Consider the following 24,552-nt stretch of genomic DNA (forward strand, 5'->3'; position numbering starts at 1 on the left):
GCCGACACATGCACTTTATTGAACTGTGCTACTACATATAAACCATTTACGCTAAGACGGATAAATTATTGTACACCGGAAATCTACAGCAATATTTCCCTCAATAAGAAAACATCAGACGTCGCACAACTTATTACAGCAGTTAATAAGGCCATAACTGACTAATGGTTGGATGGAGTAACGGGCCCAGTGTATGTTGATCTCTGGCAACGCGGCGACAGTCTCGACTTAATATTTGATGTAGTAGTCTCGAGAGATTCAGTGCAGATCTTCCAGGCTGGTTGCAGGATCTTGTGTTGCCATGCAGGGAAATTCATACCAAGCCAAGTCTGTTTCCGCCACGACGCTCGTTGTTATGTCGAGGAAATGGATTCCCGAACGGAAAGTCAAAGCTTATTCTCCCTGTTTCACTATTATCGTTGTTTTTGTTACGTATCTGAGCTCACAACCTTACATTATAATCAGTTTATTTATCTGGATGACGTAACCTGTATCTCTATGCATTTTCTAAGATGCAATCAGTTCAATTATTAGGTGTAATATATACATCATCAAAGTAATGACTTGACTGTGGTGAAATGGTGGTGTAGAGGAGTTCACTTTATTGTACTGTTAATTACAAAATTTAAAGAACCTAAAGAACGTCTATTCACATGCACATTAAAAAATGAATTGTAGGTAGGTGTGCATTTCACCCCGAGGCATTTACTTGAAAAAAATGCCGTTAGAAAGATTTATCGGATAATTCTAACTTACGACACTACGCCTCTAGCAGCCGAGGTAAAGTTCAGTTCCTGAGCTATTTATCATCTCTCAGCTAAAGTCACTTGTACAATATTCAGTAGAAATTACCGTGTTAGTTACCTAGTTCCCGACTTTAATATTTCACGGACACTAACCAGTTACCAACCCACTGGTCAGAAGGTTGATGTGGTGCAAAATTAAACAACAGTGTCAGGTTCAATTAAACTTCATACCTTATCAGCTTACAAACGTTATTTATTGATAAAACTAAACTTATGAAATAAAAAAATACGGTGGTTATTACTTTTAACCGACTTCGAAAAGTGGAAATTTCTCAATTTGTCTGTATGTATGTTTTTTTATATGTATGTCCACCGGTATCTTTGCCAGTTATAGAGCGATTTTGATAATTTCTTTTTTGATGTTACAATACAACATACATACATACACGATTAAATTGTATGTTTTTGATTTGGAATTGTTATTAACCGCACCAATTTCAAAAAAGATTAACACCTGCTTAGGTATTTTTGTGCTAACACATATAGTTTTGTGATTTTTGAAGTCAGTTTTTTTATATAGGTATGTATATTACTATGTTGTCATTTGGTTTTCGCCCTGAATTATTAATATATCAACTAGAAATATTGAAATATAAAATAAGCTTACTGAAATATAAAAAAAAATATTCAGCAAAACCTAATCCCTATTTAACTATATTATATTAAATACATTTATTTATAATTAATCGCTTCGTCTTCTTCTTTCTTGACTGCCTTAATCAGCACTAGGGACATGACTGCGTTTACAACCTGAAAAATATTAAATCATAATAAATATGTATGTACCTAATACGGTAGGTAGGTAATGCTTTATTTCCATACTAAAATTACAAACTGGTATAGAAAAAGGTATTCAGCTCAGCTTTACATACTACGGCAAAATATTTTTTACTGAGCGCTAATTAATAATAAATGGTCAATAATAATATGTATCTATTTATGTATTTCTGTAGATATATCAGCTATCCGATACCCATAAGGCACTGTCTAGCTTGGGGTCTAGCCGTGTGTGTGCCGTCCCCACATTACAATTATGACAGGACATAAAACTTAGTCGGATATGGTCAAAAAAAGAGTTTAGTAACGATCCATGGTAAGGTTGTCCAGCACTGTAATATTGAGGGCTGATGCTGAATGACTAAGCGTTGTGGCGCTCCTTTACATCATCCTTTTTCCAGCAGCGGTTATTACGTGATGGTAATAGAGCTGATGATAATGTACCTACTCGTTGGGTGGTTCCCCGCCAGATGGACGGATGATCCAGTCAAGTCTGCAAGGAAGCGCTGCCGCTGGATGCGGACCACAGACAAGGTGGAAAAAAAAATTTGCCTATGTTCAGCAGTGGACGTCCTATAGCTAAGATGATGATACTCACAGCAATCATACAAGAAGCCAATACTATAGCGGCCAGCCAGGCGGTCTTGCCCTCCAGGTACCAGGTCAGCTCATCGACGCAGCCGTGGAAGTACGAGTTCCCGGTGACGGAGTCTCGACACTCGGAGGGGAGCGGCTTGCGCAGGTTGATGTAGTCCACGGGACCGTCCGCGCCGCAGCACCCGATCTGAGGAGAGGCAGAGTTTTAGCCAATGATATTTTAATATTATAAAGAACTAGCTGTTCCCGTGCGCTTCGCTTCGCCTTAAAAAGTTTTCCCGTGGGAATTCCGGGATAAAAAGTAGCCTATGTTCTTTCCCAAAGTCTATAACGTATGTATAACAAACATTAAAATCTGTTCAGTAGTTTTGGCGTGAAAGAGTAACAGACAGACAGACAGACACAGTTACTTTCGCATTTATAATATTAGTTAGGATATCAAGATACGGTTTAGGTGTTAGATTAACAATATACGAACAAGATTAAGTGTGCAATGCAAAAGAAACGTCTCAACAAATAATACCTAACCCACTTCTACCACTGAGATATTAAATTAGAATAGGAAAAAACAATAAAAAAAATATTTTTTCGAAGCAACATAGCATCTTAAATAGGAAGGCTTGAATTCCTGAATGTGGTTTGACTTCGAGTCAGATCAGCCTACTTCTTCAGATCGTAGATGATACTGAGGTACATTTCACAAATTTTACAGTCGTCAATAAATTCTCACTCCGAAACCAGGTTCAGGTGATTGCGTGTCTACATTATTGAGTTATGATTCGCCATTTGATTACTGGAATGGCGGACCCCAAACGCAGGAGCTGATTGCACATCTCGTGTCAATGCAAAATAGCTCTTAATACATTCAGCATTCTGTAGCCTTTCATTTGTGTCAGCCATCGGAAGTCGATCACGCCGAATCTCAGCGATTTTGTAATTGCTATCGTAACTCTCGCAGATCAAAATGTTTACACATTTGGACTTGGGGGTCACTCTATACGACGAAAAGTAAGTTTCAGAGTGCTGCTGCGCGAGCCACGACCCAATCTCGTTGTAAAACGTGACGACTCCACGACAGTTCTAATTCGTTCGTTAGTTTTTCGTCAGTATATTGACCCCCCTGTTGGCAATACATTTATTTATAGGTATGTTAATTTGTCGTGAAAGACTTCTTTAAATATTGACGCAGCTATGTGTATATGTATTGATGATTGAATATAACTTGTGATTACTTTGATTGTAACGCGCATGTTTTCCTTAACCAATTAGTAAAAAGGACGAAATATATTTACATAATTAATGTTCTACTTTTTAAAACTAAGGTAAGTAAGGAAATAGTTAAGAAAAGAATGCCAGAATACACTTGGGACTACTGTCCAACTGTCACTGTTCAGTTTAACATTATAAATGTCCTTCATTTTTTACCAGCGCAATATATTCATTCGGCAACATAAATACTCGTAGTTATGGACAAAAAATCGTTCGGCATCAACTGTCAAGTCCGAAATGCGTTTTTGTGCTTGCTTCGTTAGCTTCCCGACTAACGATGAAAGGGAAAAATTCCACCGAATTGTTCTCTTTAGTAACTTTGAAAATATGACATCGATCGAAAGCGACGAGATTGGGTGCGATTCCTTTGAGAAATTATTATCAGTGCTCTTTATTGAAGGTAACAATTTATTTGAAATTCTTCCTTAATGTAGTCCCTTCGTTCTTCACTGTTTAAAAGAGTAATGCAATGGGCTTTTGGTTTATGGCATTTTTGTAGGGTTACTATTAATTCCATTATGAGACACATCATTTTCAAGGCAAATTTATTGTGATTGTACCCGTCTTAAATATCCCTGATTTGTCAAAAAAAAAATTGTATTTCACAAGTGTTTAAAATTATAATCACTTATCTATCTGTTCGCGAATTTTCACAATTAATTCATCAAATGTGATTCAGAATTACCTCCTAAGTCACCTCCTTTCGCACACCACCTTTTCAACAGCCCTTTTTGCAACAACTGTATAAGTAAGGAAACCGCGACTAGGCAAACGTAGTAACGCACCCTCCGGCTAGATGGGGTGACGACTTCCGAAAGGTGGCTGGTTATGATTGGATGCGGAAAGCTATATATCGCATCCAGTGGCGTGCTTAGAGGCCTACGACCAGCAGTGGACTGCTATAGGCTGATGATGATGATATACAGGTGTTGCAAAAAGGGTATGCTGAGCCGAAATCTACGTGTTCAGCATGTAATATCTAAGCCCGGAAGAAATCAGAATGTCAAAATAATAATTTTTTATACAAACTTTGTAGGTCATGTCACTTTTTACTATGAAGGATGATGAAGTGTAAACTCACTCCTTCCTGCACCATCCTCAGTATCTCTCGGCTGCCCTCGTGCTGCGGGTTGTTGATGAGGCGGTGCAGCACGTCGCGGATCAGCGGCTGGATGCTCGAGTCGTACGTGGAGAAGTCGAGTAGGACGCACGAGCCGACCAGCCCGAACACGAAGATGGCTAGTTGGGAGCCGATGTACTGGGGAGAGAGGTGGATTTTGTTATTAAAGCCTTAATTGGGCATAATGATTATGGATCGTTTTGAAGTTTATCCCATTGCGTTAAGGACGAAAACCAATTAAATATTTAATTTAAGTAGTCATGCCCAAAATTAAGGGTTAAATGAGAAGGTAAATTCTTGTGATGGAATTACTTAAGGGATAAGCAAGCTTGCACCTAGCTGCGCAAGGGCGTACCCAGGTAGGGGCAGGGGGGGGCAGCTGCCCCCCCCTAGAAGATAAAATAAACGTCAATTTTCCTGCCAAGTGGGAATTAAAAACGTGTTACTTACTGTGCGCCAAATTAATAATAATATTCTATTCTATTCTATTCTCTGTGGGGGTAACAGTACCTGCACCTGGCTCTCTCGAATGGAACCTTTGTGCATATCCCCAAGGTCTAAACTGCCTTCCTAAGCTTGGACCATTTCCCACCACGCTGGTCCACTGCGGGTTGGTGGGTTCACATATCTAGATGTGCTAAATCTAGATATGCAGGTTTCCTCACGATGTTTTCCTTCACCGTAAGAGCGATGGTATACATTGTACTTAAATTCAGAAAAGAACTCATTGGTACATGTCAGCGCCGGGATTCGAACCCGCATCTCTGGCGTGAGAAGCGGGCGCTTACCCGACTGAGCTACCACCGCTCACTCATTAATAATAATAATAATAAATCATTTATTTCGGATTAATCCATATCAATGAACTTAAAAATTATGTTAGTAATGGTTTTAAATTAAAATGAAATATAATTAAGACGACCGAATGGCGTAGTGGTTAGTGACCCTGACTACTGAGCCGATGGTCCCGGTTTCGATTCCCGGCTGGGGCAGATATTTGTTTAAACACAGATATTTGTTCTCGGGTCTTGGATGTGCCCGTAAAATGGCAATGGCCCGCCCCCTATTACATTGGGACTAACATAACACACTGGCGAGCGTTGCAAGTCGGTGCAGCAATGCACCTCTGCCTACCCCGCAAGGGAGTACATTAGTACAAGGCGTGAGTGTTTGTTTGTGTTTGTTTTTGAAATATAATTAAATACCTACATTATGTATTTACATTATTTAGCCGCCCATTTACACGGCATAACGTGTGCACACATCAAAGATCGTAGCAGCAGACTGTCTACTTTCTCTGCTATAGTTAGTGGTCAGGAGGCTGTTGGTGCTGGCACGCACCCGCCGCATCAGGGAGGCTACTCGCTTTCTCATGATGGCATGAAATCCATCAGTGTGTGCCTCGGCGAACATCCCTGACGCGCTGCAGTACCGCGGCAGCCCCAACAGCATCCTGAACGCATTATTATATTGAACGCGTAGGGCGTTGTAAGCCTTTTGAGTAAAGCTGATCCACAGGGCGCAAGTGTAAAAGGATTGGCAATAGGCCCTAAATAATGTGATTTTTACACTCTTTGTACATTTTGCAAACCTACGGATGAAATAAGTGTTGGAAACAAAATTTATTTTCTTTCACTCAGATATTTTGTTTTAATATTCTTTTTTTTTATCTATAATGTTTCAATATACCCGACCGACCATCATCTCGGAACAGGTATGAGCTGCCCCCCCCCTAGCAGAAATCCTGGGTACGCCCTTGTAGCTGTGTCGCATGAAGTAAGTTCGATAACTTGTACTTCTACAGTATGTAACGAAGCAAATCATTAACTAAATTTATCTTCTTTTACAAAGTAAAGTCATGTCGTTTAAATAGTCGTCCTAAAATTTATAGACATGGACGACTACACATAATTTAAAACAAAATGATGCGCTGTAGTATACGAGTCGCCACTAAAACTGAAGGGCTATTATTATCATTTTACTTACCGTATACTTAGCAAGGCTTGGGTTGGACACAATAATATCATACAACACATACACGGAACACCTAAGATCCGAGATCATTTACTAATATCTAAAGAGACTACTCACTCCATACAAAAGCGTGACATTTTCCATCAAGGCGGCTCCACAGCCGAGGAACGCCACTACCATGATGCCAAGGGACGCGATCAGGATGATGTAGATGCCGATGAAGAACTTCTGCAGCTCCAACATCTTCATCCACTCGTTGAAGCCTGGCTCTATGCAGATCCATAGACATAGCGCGAAGATTGACACCCCGAACAACTGCCAAGGAAAAGGTGGGAGTTAACGTAAAGTTCTAACAATATAATAATATTAGAATATAATTATATCCCTTTGTACTGCGTGATATATGCTTATAAGTCATATTATTTTCATAACACGCGGGCCCTTAGGGAGAGGGGATTCAGGGTCTGAATCATCTCATCAGTGACAAACACAGGTTCCTAGTGTTTCGCCAACACGCTAAAACAAGAATTCCTGAATAACTTTATGACTTATATTTTTTAAATACCTACCTTTTTGTATTTTACGAGCATATAAAATAGTCATTAACTGCTGTGGCGTCAACCTTATCATAATAAAATGATCTTGTTGATGAAGTAGTAACTGCAGTAAAACTATAAAGCTAGGAGATCCAAAGTTATGTCCAAAGTTGGATCGTACCATTTTGTGATAGCGCTATGAAAGTTTATCTTTTGAGTAGATACTAAGAAATGCTTTCATCACGATTAATCTATGCAGAATGTTACGAAAGCTTTGTAGTGAAGAGAATCCTTATTCTTTATATCTTTAGGTATTTATGATAAGTATATTAAAACAATTATGTTCCTTTTCACTTTTCACTAAATTATAAAGACGTATCCATAACGTAGTTTAAGTTTTGTCAGGTTTTTTGACTCTCATTTTTCTTTGTGCGAAAAAGTAAAAGTCAGGCTGTTACAGTTTTGTTGTTAAAACAACTTCAAAATAACCTAGAGACATAAACGTATAAAAGACCATTGGTCTGGGTAGTATGTCCTTGTTACTCAGTTGATAAATCGTACCGCATCTATTTCGGTAAACTTTACGTTTCTTATTCAAACTTTCGCAATATTTAACAATTCGTGTCCCCTTTTTGTGATGAGTTTTCTCCTTGTTTTTCGCCATCAAAAATTGTTAATTTGGTGGTTGTTGTTTTTTGGTCTTGGTTAAACGTATTTAAAAGTAGACTGTTAAACAGCTTTCAGTTAATACAAACAATTTTAGTAACGTGTAGAGTTTGGTAAAAGTCACCCTATGTATAATACCTAGATATCATGTTCCAAAAGAATCTATTTATTGCATAATAAATCATAAATATACAACAACCAAGCTAGTGAGAACCTTATATTACAAGTGTAAGGTCTATGTCCGGCAGTGGATGATTATGTTAAGGTATTTGTATTGTATTGATTTATATTGTATTGGTATATAACTATCCCTTCAGTATTTTGACGATTTTTATTTCAGTCAAAACTATCATTAGGTACTAAAACTGTCGCTTATGAAGAAAATTTACGATAGTGACGGGAAAGTTCGTACAACTCTTTGCATTCATTTATTAAGTCTCTCAGTTTCTTATTTAACAAATGATGGAAAAAAAATCTAGACAGATTTTAAATATGTTTTAAAGTATCTATTTATTTTCACATACACACCACCATTACAGTTTAGGAACCAATTCGAAAGTAAATGCATATTTACTAGTGTTTGAAGTTTGCACCACTGATTATAATAATAAATTATAGTATTGCTGTTCTTTAGTATACCTATGTCTATGCGTATGCGTCAATAGAATAGAATTTGGCTGCTTATTATATTATTATGTTGAGGTAGTCTGCCACTCTTCTTTTCAAGTATAAAATAGACGCAGTTTTATTTAGTGTTTTTTTGCGGCGTTAAAAATTTACGGCCTCGTAAAAGTGGCTCCACGCTCGTTTGTTATGCAAAGAGCACTCTTTAGATACGAGTTCCGTAGATATGTGCGAGTATGATGTCTTACCACCGATACATATTATTATGCAGGGGGCAGATAATAAATCCATAGTTGTACATAGATGTATAATATGGAAATGTCCATGCTTTTATGACCCGTGATGCTGAAGACTAGGACAATAGTCAGAGCTACAGCATCTTACTATTTCACTGCTTTATAAAAAAATAATTTGTTCTAAAGCAAAGCACGATGGTTACAACAATTGATAGATTACCTATTCTCGGCCTTTTCCTCATTTATAAACACTTGATATCTAAATCTAATTCAGTTTCGTACGTTTCTCAATGTATTAAAACAGAATGCTGCAAGTAAAATCTATTATTTTTCACGTTGTCCCCAATTTTGTGGCCGTATCCATTCCCAAGAGACACCTGCGGATCCCGAATATTGAGTTTTACAGCGTTTCAAAATGGAAGTTTTTCGGTCGATTCAACCGCACCGAACACTCTGGAGAGCAAAAAAAAGAACCCCCTGCATATGTTAGGTTTTATCCATTTGACGACACATTCCGTCCCCAATTTCCATAGTCCTAAAACGATTCTCAAAACAAAAGTATTGAAATACCTGTCCTGAATAGATGTTTGCATATTGACTGGCGATTTCGGGCTACTCAGGGCCTGGGCGGGAGGGAATAAAATTTTATTGGGAGCTTAGCGAGTCGGGGATATTTCAATTTCTTATAAATTGCAATCACATGTGGGTAGATCGGACTTTACGGTGCGCGATCCCGGTATTATTGGGGTTACAGAGAAAATTGCGGCAAAATAAATTTCGTAAATGGAATGAGATGTCACTATGCTCGGAGTCAACCCGCCCAGTAACTGCTGAATTTCAGAATTTTATGCTTTATTTTTATTGCTCGCTTCCATTTGCTCTATTAGGTAGAGGTAGGTATGTATAATAATTAGGAAAGTACGTTTTGGCTCAAGCTATCCATTCTAGGATAATGTGATTGCTTTAGGTTAGTTTATAGCTATCTACGTCTTTTGTATTTACTTAACATTTTAGTGATTGTGTTTATATTTTTTTAGAGTGGATATAGTATGTAAATTATATTTTTATCATGTCCAATAAACTTATTCAGTAGTGTTATTTCATAAAGCAACTTCTACAATCCACAAACCGAGCCAGTAAAGTTTTTGTAGAACTACAACACAAAATTGGTGATATCATATCCAACCGTGACGTTTAGTTCAGAACACCAATTCAAGAACCGACAAGAACAACTCAGCATTATTCAAACAAACGCGCATCCGTCGATATTGAGCTCTAAACACTTCAAAGTATTAAACTTTGAGTCGAACTAACTCTGCGACAGGGGGGTCGTTTTAGCTTCAGAAAAACTAAGATTCAGAGCGTTGGTGCGGTAACCAGGACTCTGTCCCGTTGTAAAAACGTAACAGTTGCACGATGGCTCTCGTTCGTTTGTTTTTTGTCAAGCTAAAGGAACCCTCCATCGCCCAATCGCGGCGAACAATCTAGAGCTTGCTCGAATTCGAGAGATTTCCGTGATCAAAACTTTTTAAACCATTTTCGTACAGTTTGTTATTGTGTTGTTGTTGTAATGTTGTATTAAGTCTGATGGTATCGGTAGAAATAACTTAGCTTGAGTTTTTTTCAAGTAAATAGGCAACTGTTGAATTTTGACCTAATTATAAAAAACATTTCTATACATATAAAAAAGTTTCTATAAAATCCACCACGGTGAAAAACTCAAATCAATATTATAAAATAATAATTTCATCAATATTTCTGAATAAAAGAACTTGCAGCTATAATTTTCTAAACGCACATGTATTTAAATATTTGAACTAATGTGGGGCTGAATGTATGCTTATTATAAATTATCCCCTTCAAGTTTTATTACGTAATAGAATAGGGGTGATGCTTTTAAAGGATATATAATTCATTTCGTAATTCCAATATGATTGCTGGGAAACGTATCACTAGCTCGATAACATAAATATAAATAGGTAGGTATTGTAACACCAGTCTCCCAGAGGTGTAGATAGAGACTATAATAATCTAAATTTAATATGTGGGGACATCTCACACACGCCCATCCGACCCTAGCTTGCTAGGGAGAGCGTGTAAAATGGGCATAGAACTTTAATAAATACTAAAAAGTGAAAAATAATTATAGGCATCTAAAAGTACAAAATATCCTAAGCATTTATTTTTGATACTCGTATTAAATAAGTAAACCGCTGAGGTACCAAACATATCTAAAAATTATTAAGTATCATCTAATAATAATAATAATCGGTCCATAACTCGCGAAGATATCGGTGAACATAATACATATATCAAAAAAACATATAGACGAATTGAGAACCTCCTTTTTTTTCGAAGTCAGTTAAAAATAAACAGTCTCAACCAAGATATTAACTTTCATCCATCTGTTTCGGAGCGACTATGGACCCACACATCAAACGCATATACCTACATAGCTTTTCAGCAACTTATATTGCAACACTTATTGTATAGTAATAAGTGTTATAACATAAAATATCTCATAATTATCTAATCAGCAGAGCAACTGCGCTTTAACGGTAGATGTTCCGCTTCTACATCCTATTTGCATTAAAAGCTCTCTAGCTCGCAAAGAGCAATACACTCGAATCGACTAGAACATTGAACCCGGGGCTCTATTCATCCGTCGAGCTGCTGCTTTATTTGAGACGAAGCTATTAAAACACGCACTTTCAGTTCACGACTTATTTATTAAGAACAAATGTCAATCATAGACAATCATAGATGGCGTCATTATACAATTTTGTTACTCAAAATAATAACACCCCTACTTAACAAAATGTTTCTAAAACAACAATTTATAATAACAAAACACAAACAACTTAAACTTTAATTAGGAACCAGACCTATCAATTCTAAAAATTTATAATGTTTGGTTGACAGTAAGCCTTTTGTTAAAAGGTCGGCTGGCATATCTTGAGTTGACACATATTGAACATCAATTAAATTAGATTTTATCGCATCTTTAACATAATGAAAGCGCACATCAATATGCTTAGTCCTATTCAGAGACTGATGGTTTTTTGCTAGTTTCATTGCACTTTGATTATCACAATGTAACTTTACAATGTTCAATTTGCCTGTCAATTCATACAATAAATTTCTTAAGTAGGTAGCTTCCCTTGCTGCCTCAGATAATGCTACATACTCAGCTTCGGTACTTGATAAAGATACCGTTTTCTGTTTTCTACTCTGCCAAGATATAACAGAACCGGCCATAGCAAAGCAGAAACCAGTGTATGATTTCCTGTCCAAGGTATCACTTGCCCAGTCAGCGTCGACAAAACCTTCCAATTTTACATTAATATTATCTTTACAATATTTCAAACAATAATGTTTAGTTTTCTGTAAATACTTTAACACTCTTTTAGCTTGACTATAGTGAGTTTCATTGTAACTATTATTAAATTGACTTAGGTAACTCACAGTATATGCTATGTCAGGTCGAGTTAACACAGCTAAGTACATAAGACTACCTATCAGTCTTTGGTAAGGAACATCTGTTGTACATTTTTCAGCTTTATCAAGATTTAGTTTACATTCTATCGGAGTATCCATAGGTCTACAATTAAACATTCCAAATCTAAGCAACAACTGTTCTACATAATGTTCTTGATCTATGGTTACAGTATTTGAGTTTCTATCTACATTCACTCTCATGCCTAAATAGCGTTTTACACAGCCTAGATCTTTTATTCTAAACTTTGAGCTTAATGTAGCTTTCACATTATCAGTAGCATTTTTACAGTTTGAAAATATCAAAAAATCATCAACATAAACAGCTACAATTATTTTTATGTTGTCACTAAATTTTGTAAATACACATGGTTCATTACAACTCATTTTAAAACCCATTTCACATAAACAATCTTTGACCCTCTCATACCACATTAAAGATGATTGTTTCAATCCATATATAGCCTTCTTAAGTTTTAAAACTTTCCCTTTGTCTTTACATTCAAAACCCACAGGAAGATACATAAAAATATTTTCATTTAAGTGTCCATTAAGAAATGCTGTGGTCACATCTAAATGTGTAATGTCCATATCCCACTGTACACTCAGAGCAAATAACATTCTTAGCGTTGAATGTTTCACTACAGGAGCAAATGTGTCCACATAATCAATGCCACATTGTTGTGAAAAACCTTTAGCAACAAGTCTTGCCCTATATCTCACTTTATCATTCACATCTAGTTTTTTATTTAACACCCACTTGCACTGCACTATGTTAGTATCACTTGGTATATCAACGAGCTCCCATGCATTGTTGTACTCGAATGACTGCAACTCTTCACGCATGGCCAGCTTCCAGTTCTCAGCTTCAGGTCCATTCAGCGCTTCTGAAAAGTCGATCTCCTCGGCTCCAGGCAAGTTATTTGATGTACATATGTTTGAATAACCATAGCGGTTTGGAGGTCTTCTTTCTCTCTTACTTCTAACTACTTCACCAACTCCATGATCTTGGATCTCACCTTGTGCCATATCTGTTGGTGTGACAGTATCAGTCATTGTGTTAATACTCGTGTCCTCTGGATCCATATGAGCCGATGAGCCAGAACTTGGACTAGCCAGAGATTCATTTATGTTAGTATCCCCCACTGAATCTCTGCTCTCTATACTAGATTCTTCCACGCTTTCTGTCGTTTCAGTCTCCCCTCTTTGAGTCAAGTTCTTTTCTTCATCTTGTATCCATATAGCGGTTTCTTCAGTATTTTCTATACCTTGTTTTCCTTCCATCACTATTATATCTCTTTTCAATGTTACAACATTTCTCTTCGGATCATAGACTCGATATCCCTTAACATTTTCCGAGAATCCAACAAGTATAAACTGTTCTGCTTTCTTATCCCATTTCAATCTTTGTTCTTTGGGAACATGGACCATAACTGGGCTTCCAAATAGCCGTATGTGACTTAGATCAGGCTTTCTTTGATGCCACAATTCATAAGGTGTCTTGTTAACTAGACTTGATGTAACAGATCTATTTTTCAGGTAGACTGCTGTATTCGCAGCTTCTGCCCAAAATTTCTTATCAAGTTTGGCTTCAAACAACAAACATCGTCCCTTTTCTATCACTGTTCTGTTCGCTCTTTCACAAACACCATTCTGTTCTGGGGCGTATGCAGTAGTCTTTTGATGAATTATTCCTTCATTAGCCAAATAGTTGTCCATCACACCATTACAAAATTCTCCTCCATTGTCAGTACGCAGTACTTTAATCTTCTTATTCTGTTGGTTCTCTACCATAGCTTTGAATTCCTTAAATTTCTGGAATACTTCATTTTTGTGTTTGAGAAAGTAAATGAATGTCATCTTGCTGTAGTCATCCACAAAGAGCAAAAAATACCGTGAACCACTTATAGAGTTACTCTCCATAGGCCCACAAACATCTGCATGGACTATTTGAAGTGTCTCCGAGCTGGTGTGTTCACTATGTGCAAATGGCAGCCTTGTTTGTTTGCCTTCACAACATGTTACACAGTTCTCCTTCTTTGTGTCACTTGGAGTAGAAAAGTTCACTCCTTCTACGATGCCATTTCTCATTTTATTCAAGTCGCTGCTATTGATATGTGCCAAGCGCTTGTGCCACAATTCTGCACTCGCCAATGCTGGTGCGGCTAACATACAATCTGTTGTTTTGATATTCAACTTGTAAACACCATTGGTCAAATGTGCCGTAGCTACCAATTCATTCTTCCTATTACGAATGTAGCAATTGTTACTCTCAAACACAACTTTGTTTCCGTTTTTGATGAGCTCACTCACTGACAACAAGTTTGTTGACAACTTCGGTATACACAATACATTCTTCACTGTAATGTCGTAGTTGCGATCTGTAGTTATTCTCACGTCCCCGGAGCACTTTACGGGTACCTTTGTACTGTCGGCTACCGTAATTTCTGTTAAATTTGGCGTAAAGTTTGCGTTTTCTATCCAATTTTCATTCGATGTCATGTGCGCACTTGCGCCGGAGTCAACGTACCACTCGCTTTTACTGTACTGTCCATTCAGAAATACCACACTAAATGCATTCGTTTCTTTATTTTTCTGCAGTAACGGACATTGGTTTCTAAAATGCCCGATTTCTTTGCATTTATAACACGAAATCACTTTTTTCGATTGCTGTTTTGAAGCCATTTTGGTTTGTTGTTGACAGCCATTTTTTTTTTATAGTGTTGTTCTGTGTCTTCGAATACGTTTTGTTTGCAGCGAATGCAGCGCCACCTGTATCCAAGTTGAAAGATACTTCCAAATCGATAAGTTTCGATTTAATCGCGTCTGTGGTAATCTGTATTCCTGAATGTTCTATTGCCATGATCATTGGAGAATACATTTCTGGCAACCCTGCTAATAATAGCGAACCAATCCATTCATCTGTAATGGCGAACCCGGTTCCTCTTAATCTTTGAGCTGTCTCGACAATCTGCGTGACATAATGAGTCATAGAATCACAGCTTTCTTGCCTGATTGAAATTAGATGTCGCAGCAAAGAGATTTTTCTTGAAAAGCCGGAGTCGGCAAACATGTTTTTCAGTTTTGTCCACAGTTCCAACGAGGTTTTTGTTTCCTTGATATGAACGTACAATCCTGAATCAATGGTCAAAATTAGCTTTGCCTTAGTCCTTTCGTCGTCTGCAGCCTTGATATCCGCGCCGGGCTCAGCTGGCTTGATGAACTGAATCATGCCCTCTAGCACTAACAAGTTTTCTGCCGCGAAACTCCACTCATCATAATTTTCCCTCCCTTTCAGTTTGGGAACACTTTGCAAATAGTTCATAGCCATTTTTCACGAAAGTTCAGCGTTTTTCTTAAACCGTAACACCACAATTACTTAAGAAAATCAGGAAATTAGCCCATAACCTATTAAAACACGCACTTTCAGTTCACGACTTATTTATTAAGAACAAATGTCAATCATAGACAATCATAGATGGCGTCATTATACAATTTTGTTACTCAAAATAATAACAGAAGCTGCATTTGTATTCTAACGATTATGTGATCTGATCAACGATATTGTGATACGAAATAGATGGAGTGTCAGGGCCAAAGACACCTTTCGACAAATAACACCTTGCTTCTACCACTGACCTCTTATTTTGAATTAGTTCGGTGTACAATGGTTGAACTTAAAACTTCGTAAGTATGTTGTTATCTAAGTATCTGATACTCAGACCTAAGCAATATCAATAAGGTACCAACATCGTAGGTATGCGATATCATGCATATTTTACTTCTTCTTAGTGCATCGATGACAAACACTAAAGACCTGTTTCACAATGTCTGGATAATGGCTAACTTTGGGATAAAAGACATGTTGTCACTCTCAGTAAGTAATAAATTATGTTTTAGACAGTGACAGCATATCTTTATTCTTACAGGTAGCCATTATCCAGACATTGTGAACACGCCCCAAAGCTGGTCAAGGACTCATGACCGTAGTGGAAGGATTAGTTAGATAAATTGTCCGTCACTGACTTCCCAGTTGATACGTTTTTCGTGAAGGCCTCTCGTGCACCCCGTGAATATCATATCTGTAGTATGATGCAAATAAATAAATAAATTTTAGTATATCTACAGGTTACAGAAATATCACTTAATTAATAGGAAAAGAATAAAACGTAGAAAGGGAATTTACCCCTCTTTATTTTCCTTCAAATCCATAAATACATATTTTATGTTCCACATTTTTTTTCTAAATACCAATACCAATAATATAATTGTTAAAAATGGAATGATCAAAGCAGCGGTAAGGCTGTTATCTATACACATAACCTGCATCGCAAGGGCAAGCAGCGCGGCAACGAGCCCGGCTAAACGCAAAACAGACTTTTGTCAGTCCACGAGAAATAACACAATTACAGTGCCCAAATCAAAATCTAATTATGCACAGTACATTATGAGTGGTAGAACATGATGTACCTATACCAGGGCAGCACTACGTAGCAGCATAATTGTGGGCGGGTCCAACCACGGCGGCAACTTCGCAATTTACTGCCGACGCCATATGCTCCTAATGTTTGCTGCTTCCAGCCAACTCCGTACTACAATTTAATACGGTTAATACAACAAATGGTTCGTTCTGTTGCTAAATGATTATGTTTTGTTGTTAGCGATTAAACTTGCAACTTTCTGCTGTTGGGTGCAGGTGGTGCGCTGTAATGGCGATATTTATTTCATTAAGTGAATTTTTATAGTCGGGGGTTTAAAATTCCTAGCAGTTTAATTGTAACTGACAGGATAACTTAGCTCCAATTTCTCCATAGTCGGTTATATCGTAACCAGGCAAAGGTTGATCAATTATACGTCATCTCCATATTAAATTCCTGACAGATGTGTCGAAAGTCAAGCAATAATCCCTGGTTATGCTCTAACCCACTAAAGAGAAATTGGCAGTTAATGTATGAAATACACAGGTGTAAGAATGTATTATTTATCTAGGAATCAAAATACAAACAGGGATAGCAAATCCAAAAGCAAATTTCAACAAATAAGAACAGTGTCTGAAATTCAACATCACTTGTATTTCGAATATGAAAAAAATGCATATGTAGGTTTTTGAAAAAGCTTAATATAGTTTACCTTTAAGTAGCAGCAGTCAATTCGGAATATGTTTAGGGTGAATCGTCAATATAGCTTCCTCCGTAAGATTATACAAAGTTTTGTTTAGACAAAAGTTTGCACTAACTTTGCTCAAAATTTCGTAGCAAATTAAACAACAAGAGGAGTATCTCACTTTGTTTGTGTAAAACTAAGATACTTTTGTTTAACTTTGACAATATTATGTAGGTACATACTTTGTACAAAGTTACGTTTAATAGATAGCTGTACTTACTTATATTATTTATATTGTTTGACATACTGTCGTTTATCCTGGGTTAACAATTAATTGTTCTGTCTTCTCTTCGAAAGTACCTAGCACTCATTCCACTATCTGAACAAGTTTTCATTACACAACGGATATTAATTAAAAACCGATCGATACGACGAGATTCACCCTTTCGTAAACTGTTTGGTTTTAACAATACAATTTCAGACGCCATTAAGCAGCGAAACCACTAGCGTTAGTTCCTTCATCTGAATATCTGAGGAGTCAGTAAATTGGAGAGTCGAGCCGTGCGGGGCGCGGGGCGTGTGGCGCGGGGCGAGTGAAGAGGGGCGCGGGGCGGGCCGAGCGATGCGGGGCCAAAAACGTTCTCGTCGAGTGTTGTTCAACCAACGTCACCTGAGCGCTCGTTATTACGAGATTTAAGAGCAAAAGATGTGTTAACCGACGTCGAAACGAACTTGGAAAATAAACCGTCGAATTCGGGGCTCCATTTTTGGGAAAATATCTGCGTTTACCGAATGAATATTGAAATTTGAGACGACGCTGCCTGAAGCAGCTATTAGTCGGTTTACTTCTGTGCTTCTTAAGATACTTAGACACATTATACTATAATCTGTACTTATAAAACTAATCTATCACGTAAATCACGTTGCTCTAGGATAAATAAGTATTCACATCCTATCAACGCTGCACCTACATAGGTACCTGCATCTAGAATGTAGATTCGTCTTTGTTCAATGCATGTATTCGTTTGCGGAGATGGCAGCCTGTTCAACAGAGCTCTATTGTAGTATTTACTAGGAAACACTATCCTCAGTCTCCACAGTCATCCCAGATCGTTAAGGTGTTCGCGCGCACGAAATGAGAAATAATTGCCGAAGTTATAGCCTGAAGTTGGTTTCGATAATTGAGTTCTGGATTGGCGCCAAGACTGCAGCAGCAGTCATTACGGACAGCTTGACTGATGCTTCGGTTGATCGTTGTTAATGGTTTTCTGTAGCTAAGGTTTTTTGTTTTAGCGAGATCTTGTCGGTTGTCGGATGTTTCGCTCTGCTCAGAGGGGAGAAACGGAAATTCAAAATTGGAATTGTCTTATATTGGATTGATAACGTTGTTTATTATTATAAAGCAAGCTGTAATGCCTATACAGTCAAAATGTATAAGTTTCATAGTACAACTACTGAAACAATGACCCTGACGTTTATGTTTTTATTTTATTTTAAATATTATGTGTCATTTGTTTTTATGGTTCTCTGGGTATAAGAACTAAATCATCATTCATCTTCTTCAGGTAGGTAGGTACGTTTTCATTGATCGTGAGTGTATATGTGTGCTTGAGTGACACATTATTTATGATTCGAGGATGAATCATTAATAAATGACATCAAAGTATACTGGGAAAGAGCAGTAAGAACGGACGCTTACGTTATCAGTTTCTGATAAGAAATGCCATAATTTAGGGCTTCTATGTTTTAAGATGATGATAATTTATGCATTGTATAAAATGTAATATAAAAAAAACATTATTATTAAAAAAACATCTAGTCCTTTGATCCTTTGACCTTTATCATTACGATTTTTCATAAACTGCAGGATTTTTTATATATTCGTCATCTACATCACCGCCGAACCACCGCTTTATGAGAGTAGTGTACATTCGTCACAAATTAGATTCGTAACGACTAATTTAAGAGTTAAACAAACATGTATGAACTAAATTTCGATGTGTGGGATGTATAACTTTTAATATATGGCGTAGTATCGGGTTATAAGAAAGCTTTCGTACCTTATACGTATTGAAAGAGAAATAGCGGCCTACGTTAATCTATGGACGATGTGAGAAATATCATGTGTATAGCACGCATTCATGCAACTTTCAATAACATTTACAACTTTGCAAATAATAACTAACCAGGTTTCAACGAACAATGGCAACCAGAAGTAATATTCCATTTGCAAACTTCCGGCATACCGAAATTCAAACATTTCTCATAAACGAACGCCTTCAATTCATGCGAGTCCATTTCTCTCCTTGATGTGGTTCGAGCTAAAATAGTTCAGTCACTACTCACCCAGAGCACAATGTTGAAGCAAAACAATGTGTACTTGATACAATAGATTTGCGACTCCAACTTGCTAGCGCCAATGCGGCTTTCGTTGACGCCAAAGCTGGCCATTTCACAAACTGTTTGCTGTCACTTATTAATTAAAAAGAAAACACATTCAGAATCCAACAAAGAGGTCACGTAAATATTTTTAACGGAGAAGGTCGTCGTTGCGTGTTCAAAATCTGCTTCGACTGGACAGCGCTATCGCGGACGCATTGCTCACAGCTAGGTTATCTATGTTTGCCAAGATAAAGGGAAGATAGCGAGATAACGTGAGTCAGGTTGGTAAATGGAGTATTGCCACACCTATTTGTGTTACTATAAAATATTTGTGCGCTCACGATAATTAAAAATAGAACGAGTAATCCAATGTTTAAGATGCATTTTTTCATTGTCTCATTATTACCTATACAGGGTGTTGCAAAATTGGAATACTAAGCCGAAACCTACATGTGCAGCATGTTATATCTAAGCCCGAAACTGAAATCAGAATTTGGAAATTCGCGAAAAAAAAATTTCGGGCTTAGATATAACATGTTGCACATGTAGGTTTCGGCTTAGTATACCCTTTTTGCAACACCCTGTATAAGTAACTATAAGATTGCTGGTCGCCTATTATTCTGGGGGTGTTAGGTAGTTCTCCCATATTTCATTCAGTTAGAAAATAAAGTACTTACTGTCTCACCGAATACCTAGGTAGTAATTCTAAGTTGATACTATTACTGTGACGCTGAGTTACGTGTCTATACGTTTTCTCGTACGTGAGGCCACTTTAAGCAAGCGCGCCTTTTTACATTTTCAGCTACGACAAAATGAAATATTTCAACGGCACGAGACTCTATAAAAATATAAAGGAGACCGCGCAAATCCTCCAAATTCTTTATTTTTAATGCCTGACTGGACGGCCCCTTTTTCCGTTGCATTTTTTGTCCAGGTTTTATAAGGGTAGTCGTGTATAAATCAAGTCCATCGATAGGGGATTCGTTCGAAACGTGTTCGAAATCCGATAAACGGATTCAAGCTATGTAGGAAATAGATGCGGTCGCTATAAGCTGTAAACATAAATAAGGAAGATGGACGATGTTTTAGAAAATCCCCACGCATGGACCGCTTTCTCGTAAATCCCGAGTCAGGAATGGTATAAATTTAAACATCGTGGGGAGCAACGCCACAAATCTAGTGGACGTTTGAACATTTTTAAATAAGTCCTCCAGCCGGTGCTTGGGCTTAGTCGGCGCGGGCGAATTGGCAACGGTCGCAGCTAGCACTCCGCCGCTCCTGTGGATATACCTTGGATATACGGATACGTATACGTGCTCTTCATACTATATGCAGGTTACCCAAATGCAAAACAACAAATTTATAAGCCCAATTGCTCCTGGCAAGGAGATAATAAATATGTAGGTATTACTATTTATATTTAGGTACTATACCTACTAGTATATTGGGGTTCGAAATCATTCATAGATCAACCATGAACCTATAGTTTAAAAAAAAACAGTTCCGGTACAAAAATCTATTCACTGTCTCCTTACTTCATGAAAATATGTCGAGGATAAAAATAGCAGGAACACGAGTTCTCAAATAAGCAGGTACGTTATTGGAAACGGAAGTAAATAGTAATATACGCAAGCCCAGCGCAACCGTCTCTAGGAAATCTGCGAGATATATTTAATCTGCATCAGAAATTGCAGAGGCTTATTGCTTATATAAGCGTACGTTGTAATGGATCCTGTCTTGCTACCACCATCTGTTATTGCGACTCAAGTTTGTTTCTATTATAGCTTTGAATAGTGTTGCATTGTTATAACTCATGTTATCATTATGGTAATGGGGCCATATCGGTAAATCACCTTTGAAACTAACACTTAAAAATATTTAATCTAACACTAGATGAGAATGATGATAACAATATACAGAAAAGAGCCAAACTATTAGAATAATCCATCTCAAATCATAACTCAGTTTAAAAAAATGTTTGAATCGGCAGTTGTAATAGTACAGAAGAAAATATTAAGAATTATATTTTTTTTTTATTATACGAAATATATAGAGTAGGTATGGATCAACCTCCTCTATATATCGATTTTTTTATACATTGAAAATTGGGTGAAGTACCAATATGCCGCACTATTTCTAAAACCAGCTTAAACCGCATTCTGGGGACGCAAATCTTTTAATAGAACCAGATTCAGACGGCGAACTCACAATTTCCAGGGCGGAAGACGGCCCAGTCTCACTTGAAATTAATCTGCGAGAAGCCACGGCGGTGACTATTTACAAAACGACTCCCCCCGAGCGTGATCCCAGCGCCTTTCATACTGCTGCATGGCGGCTAGGGTTGACACCATATACGAGAGAGAGCGATGAAAAAATCCCTATTAAAGTCTAGCTTAATGACGTTGTCTGTGATATTGAGGTACCTTTTTCATCTGTACATTACAAACTAAAAACGTAAAATTTAGAACTATTAAAAAAAAATACATTTGGTGCCTAGATTTTGTAAGTGTAACTTTTTCATTGCTCGTGAGTGTAGTTTCTGCGGAGTGTTTGAAAAACGGTATAGCTAGCAGAAAGGGGTGATTCGAGGGTTCAATACTTTTGTTTGGAAAATTCACGAAATTACTATAGCTACATACTGTTAATGTGTTTTTATGACCATATCTGTTTTGGGGCTAATCCTTAGATGTAAATTTTGTTTTCTTGGTATAATGCTTGCGTATTTGTTTGCCATAGTTCAGAAAAGCTACAAAAAGTCAATAATTTAGATAAAGGAAAATTAAACCCTTGAGTGGTAGCCCTGACACATTGCCAACGAGGCCAGTAGACATGAGTAAATAATTTTCCTGATTACCGTGCGACATCTACAAGCAAACTGAGTAAGACTTTCTTACAGCCAAGCTGAATAAAACCTTAAGCTTACAGCCATAAGGCGCTCCAAGCCTAAAGAAGGCTTAGCTCGCGCCTATTGCAATGTGAAGATCCCGGTTGTTTACACAAAATGCAATATAATATCATACTGTTACCGGGAATTGCTTATTTATGTATAGCTTTTGTATCTATGTTTTTTTTTGGAAGGCAGTCTTGTATATCTTCTCAAAATATACAGGATGTAAAACAGATGCCCCCGAAAACTTTCTCACCATCAAACTGAACAACTTTCCCAATTATCATGCTTTCGCAAATGAACCCTTTTTCCAGATCTCGCATACAAAGTTAAATATACTATGCCTACTATGGATATTTGTTGTAAAAAATTAAAAAAAAATTCTTTAACCATTTGTTTCCTGGGGTTAGTGCCAATTTCTCCATTCTCGGTTAGAGCATAACCAGGGAGTAGTGGTTACCTTTTGACACATTTGTCATGAATTTTATATGGAGATGACGTTTAATTTATAAATCAATCCCTGTCGGTTAAATAACCGATAATGGAGAAATTGGCACTGAGTTGTATTGTTTCACCAGTCGTGTTTAAATTTATCTGGAGCATGTCATAAGTATTTTATTTGTTATCAGGAATCGACAGCATCTTAATTAATTAATAAGATTAAACTTAATATTATTTACATAGGTATATTCTGTAACTTTGAAAATAAACATAAGCCCAGCTAACAATGCTCCAAAATTTGCGCCCCAAAATAAAGAAGCAATAGCAATTTACAGGGAGGTAACAATTTTAATGTAAGTGAGTAATATAAAGGAATTTCCAGAGCGGGTAGCGAACGCAATTTAATTGTACGGCCAGGTCGGCCACCGGTCGAGCAATGTAATAAACGAGAGGAAACCAAATATTTAGAGACTCGCTTTTAGGCCATGAAAATAAATAATATGAACAGGAGTACATAATGAAAGCATACTGCTAGTGCAGCCTGATTTCGATGAAATAACATAACGTGGATTACTCGCGGTTGCCAAAAGGCGAATGAGAAATTATGAAGGACAAACAATACGCTCACTCGACCTGTAATATTCAACATTCCACCCTATGTATCTATTGTATTATCTTCTTTTGAACATTAAATGACCAATATTTAACTTAAAATTTGTTGAAAATATTTAAGTTTTTAGTTGGTAATATTCTGATGCGCGGATAAATGTACTTCAAGACGGCGTCATTAACCTAGTCTTTTCCGTTACGGAATAATTTAGTGCTATTTTCACTGGAACTATTTCATTGCTCGTGAGTGTAGAATGATATAGGTACTAAGGTACTCCTATCTCCTGGCCCCACCCGGTCAGCACGCGTGGTTGGCCGCAGAATAATAAACGCATTCGCACCCGCGCGCCCTCTGCCGACGCATTTACGTAACTTAATGCAATTGTCTTACAAATACACACGGAATTCGGCTCCGACTGCCTAAAATATTTGTGTCGTTTATTATTGTACAACTAGTCAAATAGATGATCCCGTAAATTTACTAAATTTTCAGGTTCGGAATAATAGAGGTAGAAAATACAGGATTTTAAGTGAAAACGGAATAACGTTAGGATTGGCTATACCTAATTAGCATAGTAATGTACCCTTTATCTGAGGTAAGCTAAATATACAAATACTTTTTTTATATCAAAATTGATCCGCAAATGGCGACCTGTCTGTGTACCTAAATAAAATAAAAATAAATACATTGAGAATTGAGGACCTCCTCCTTCTTCTGAAGTCGGTTAAAAATACAATAGCTCTCGTAAATAAACAGAACTGATAAATATTTGTCAGAGTCCTTTGTTTAATTAGTTAATATACAGGCTGTTTGTTATTTGGCGGGGTCGCCTCACCTTTCTAACTCCCGCGAGGTGTTATATAAATAGAGTATTGTAAACATAACGCTTGATGGCGCTTTGCGAACAATGTCATCACTGAATATTGAATCATATCCTCAGGAAATGTTATTTAGTACAAAAATTATTTCATATTCCCATAGAAAAGCTACGGCGAATTTATAGAACAAAATAATGAATTCATTTAGTAG

At 37.2% G+C, this 24,552-nt stretch overlaps 1 protein-coding gene across 1 annotated transcript; it reads right to left on the bottom strand.

Moving 5' to 3' along the window:
• Positions 1-954: 954 nt before the first annotated feature.
• Positions 955-19,794, bottom strand: LOC105390705 (tetraspanin-2A). The gene is made up of 5 exons (XM_011562049.3): positions 19,550-19,794; positions 6,661-6,858; positions 4,531-4,707; positions 2,182-2,367; positions 955-1,556 (listed from the first exon to the last, which is right to left on the bottom strand). Exons 1-5 carry the CDS (start codon positions 19,652-19,654, stop codon positions 1,479-1,481), a joined length of 744 nt encoding a protein of 247 aa, XP_011560351.1. The 5' UTR covers positions 19,655-19,794; the 3' UTR covers positions 955-1,478.
• Between the last annotated feature and the right edge of the window lie 4,758 nt (positions 19,795-24,552).

Source organism: Plutella xylostella, chromosome 13 (assembly GCF_932276165.1).
Source record: "Plutella xylostella chromosome 13, ilPluXylo3.1, whole genome shotgun sequence".
Classification (NCBI taxonomy): Eukaryota; Metazoa; Arthropoda; class Insecta; order Lepidoptera; family Plutellidae; genus Plutella; species Plutella xylostella.

Excerpts from the sequence above, each read along its gene's own strand:
- LOC105390705 (XM_011562049.3), bottom strand. The coding sequence starts at position 19,654 with ATGGCCAGCTTTGGCGTCAACGAAAGCCGCATTGGCGCTAGCAAGTTG. Across the intron at positions 6,859-19,549 it reads GCTTCAACATTGTGCTCTGG|TTGTTCGGGGTGTCAATCTT; the intron begins GTGAGTAGTGAC and ends TTTCCTTGGCAG. Across the intron at positions 2,368-4,530 it reads TGAGGATGGTGCAGGAAGGA|ATCGGGTGCTGCGGCGCGGA; the intron begins GTGAGTTTACAC and ends GCCTCTCCTCAG.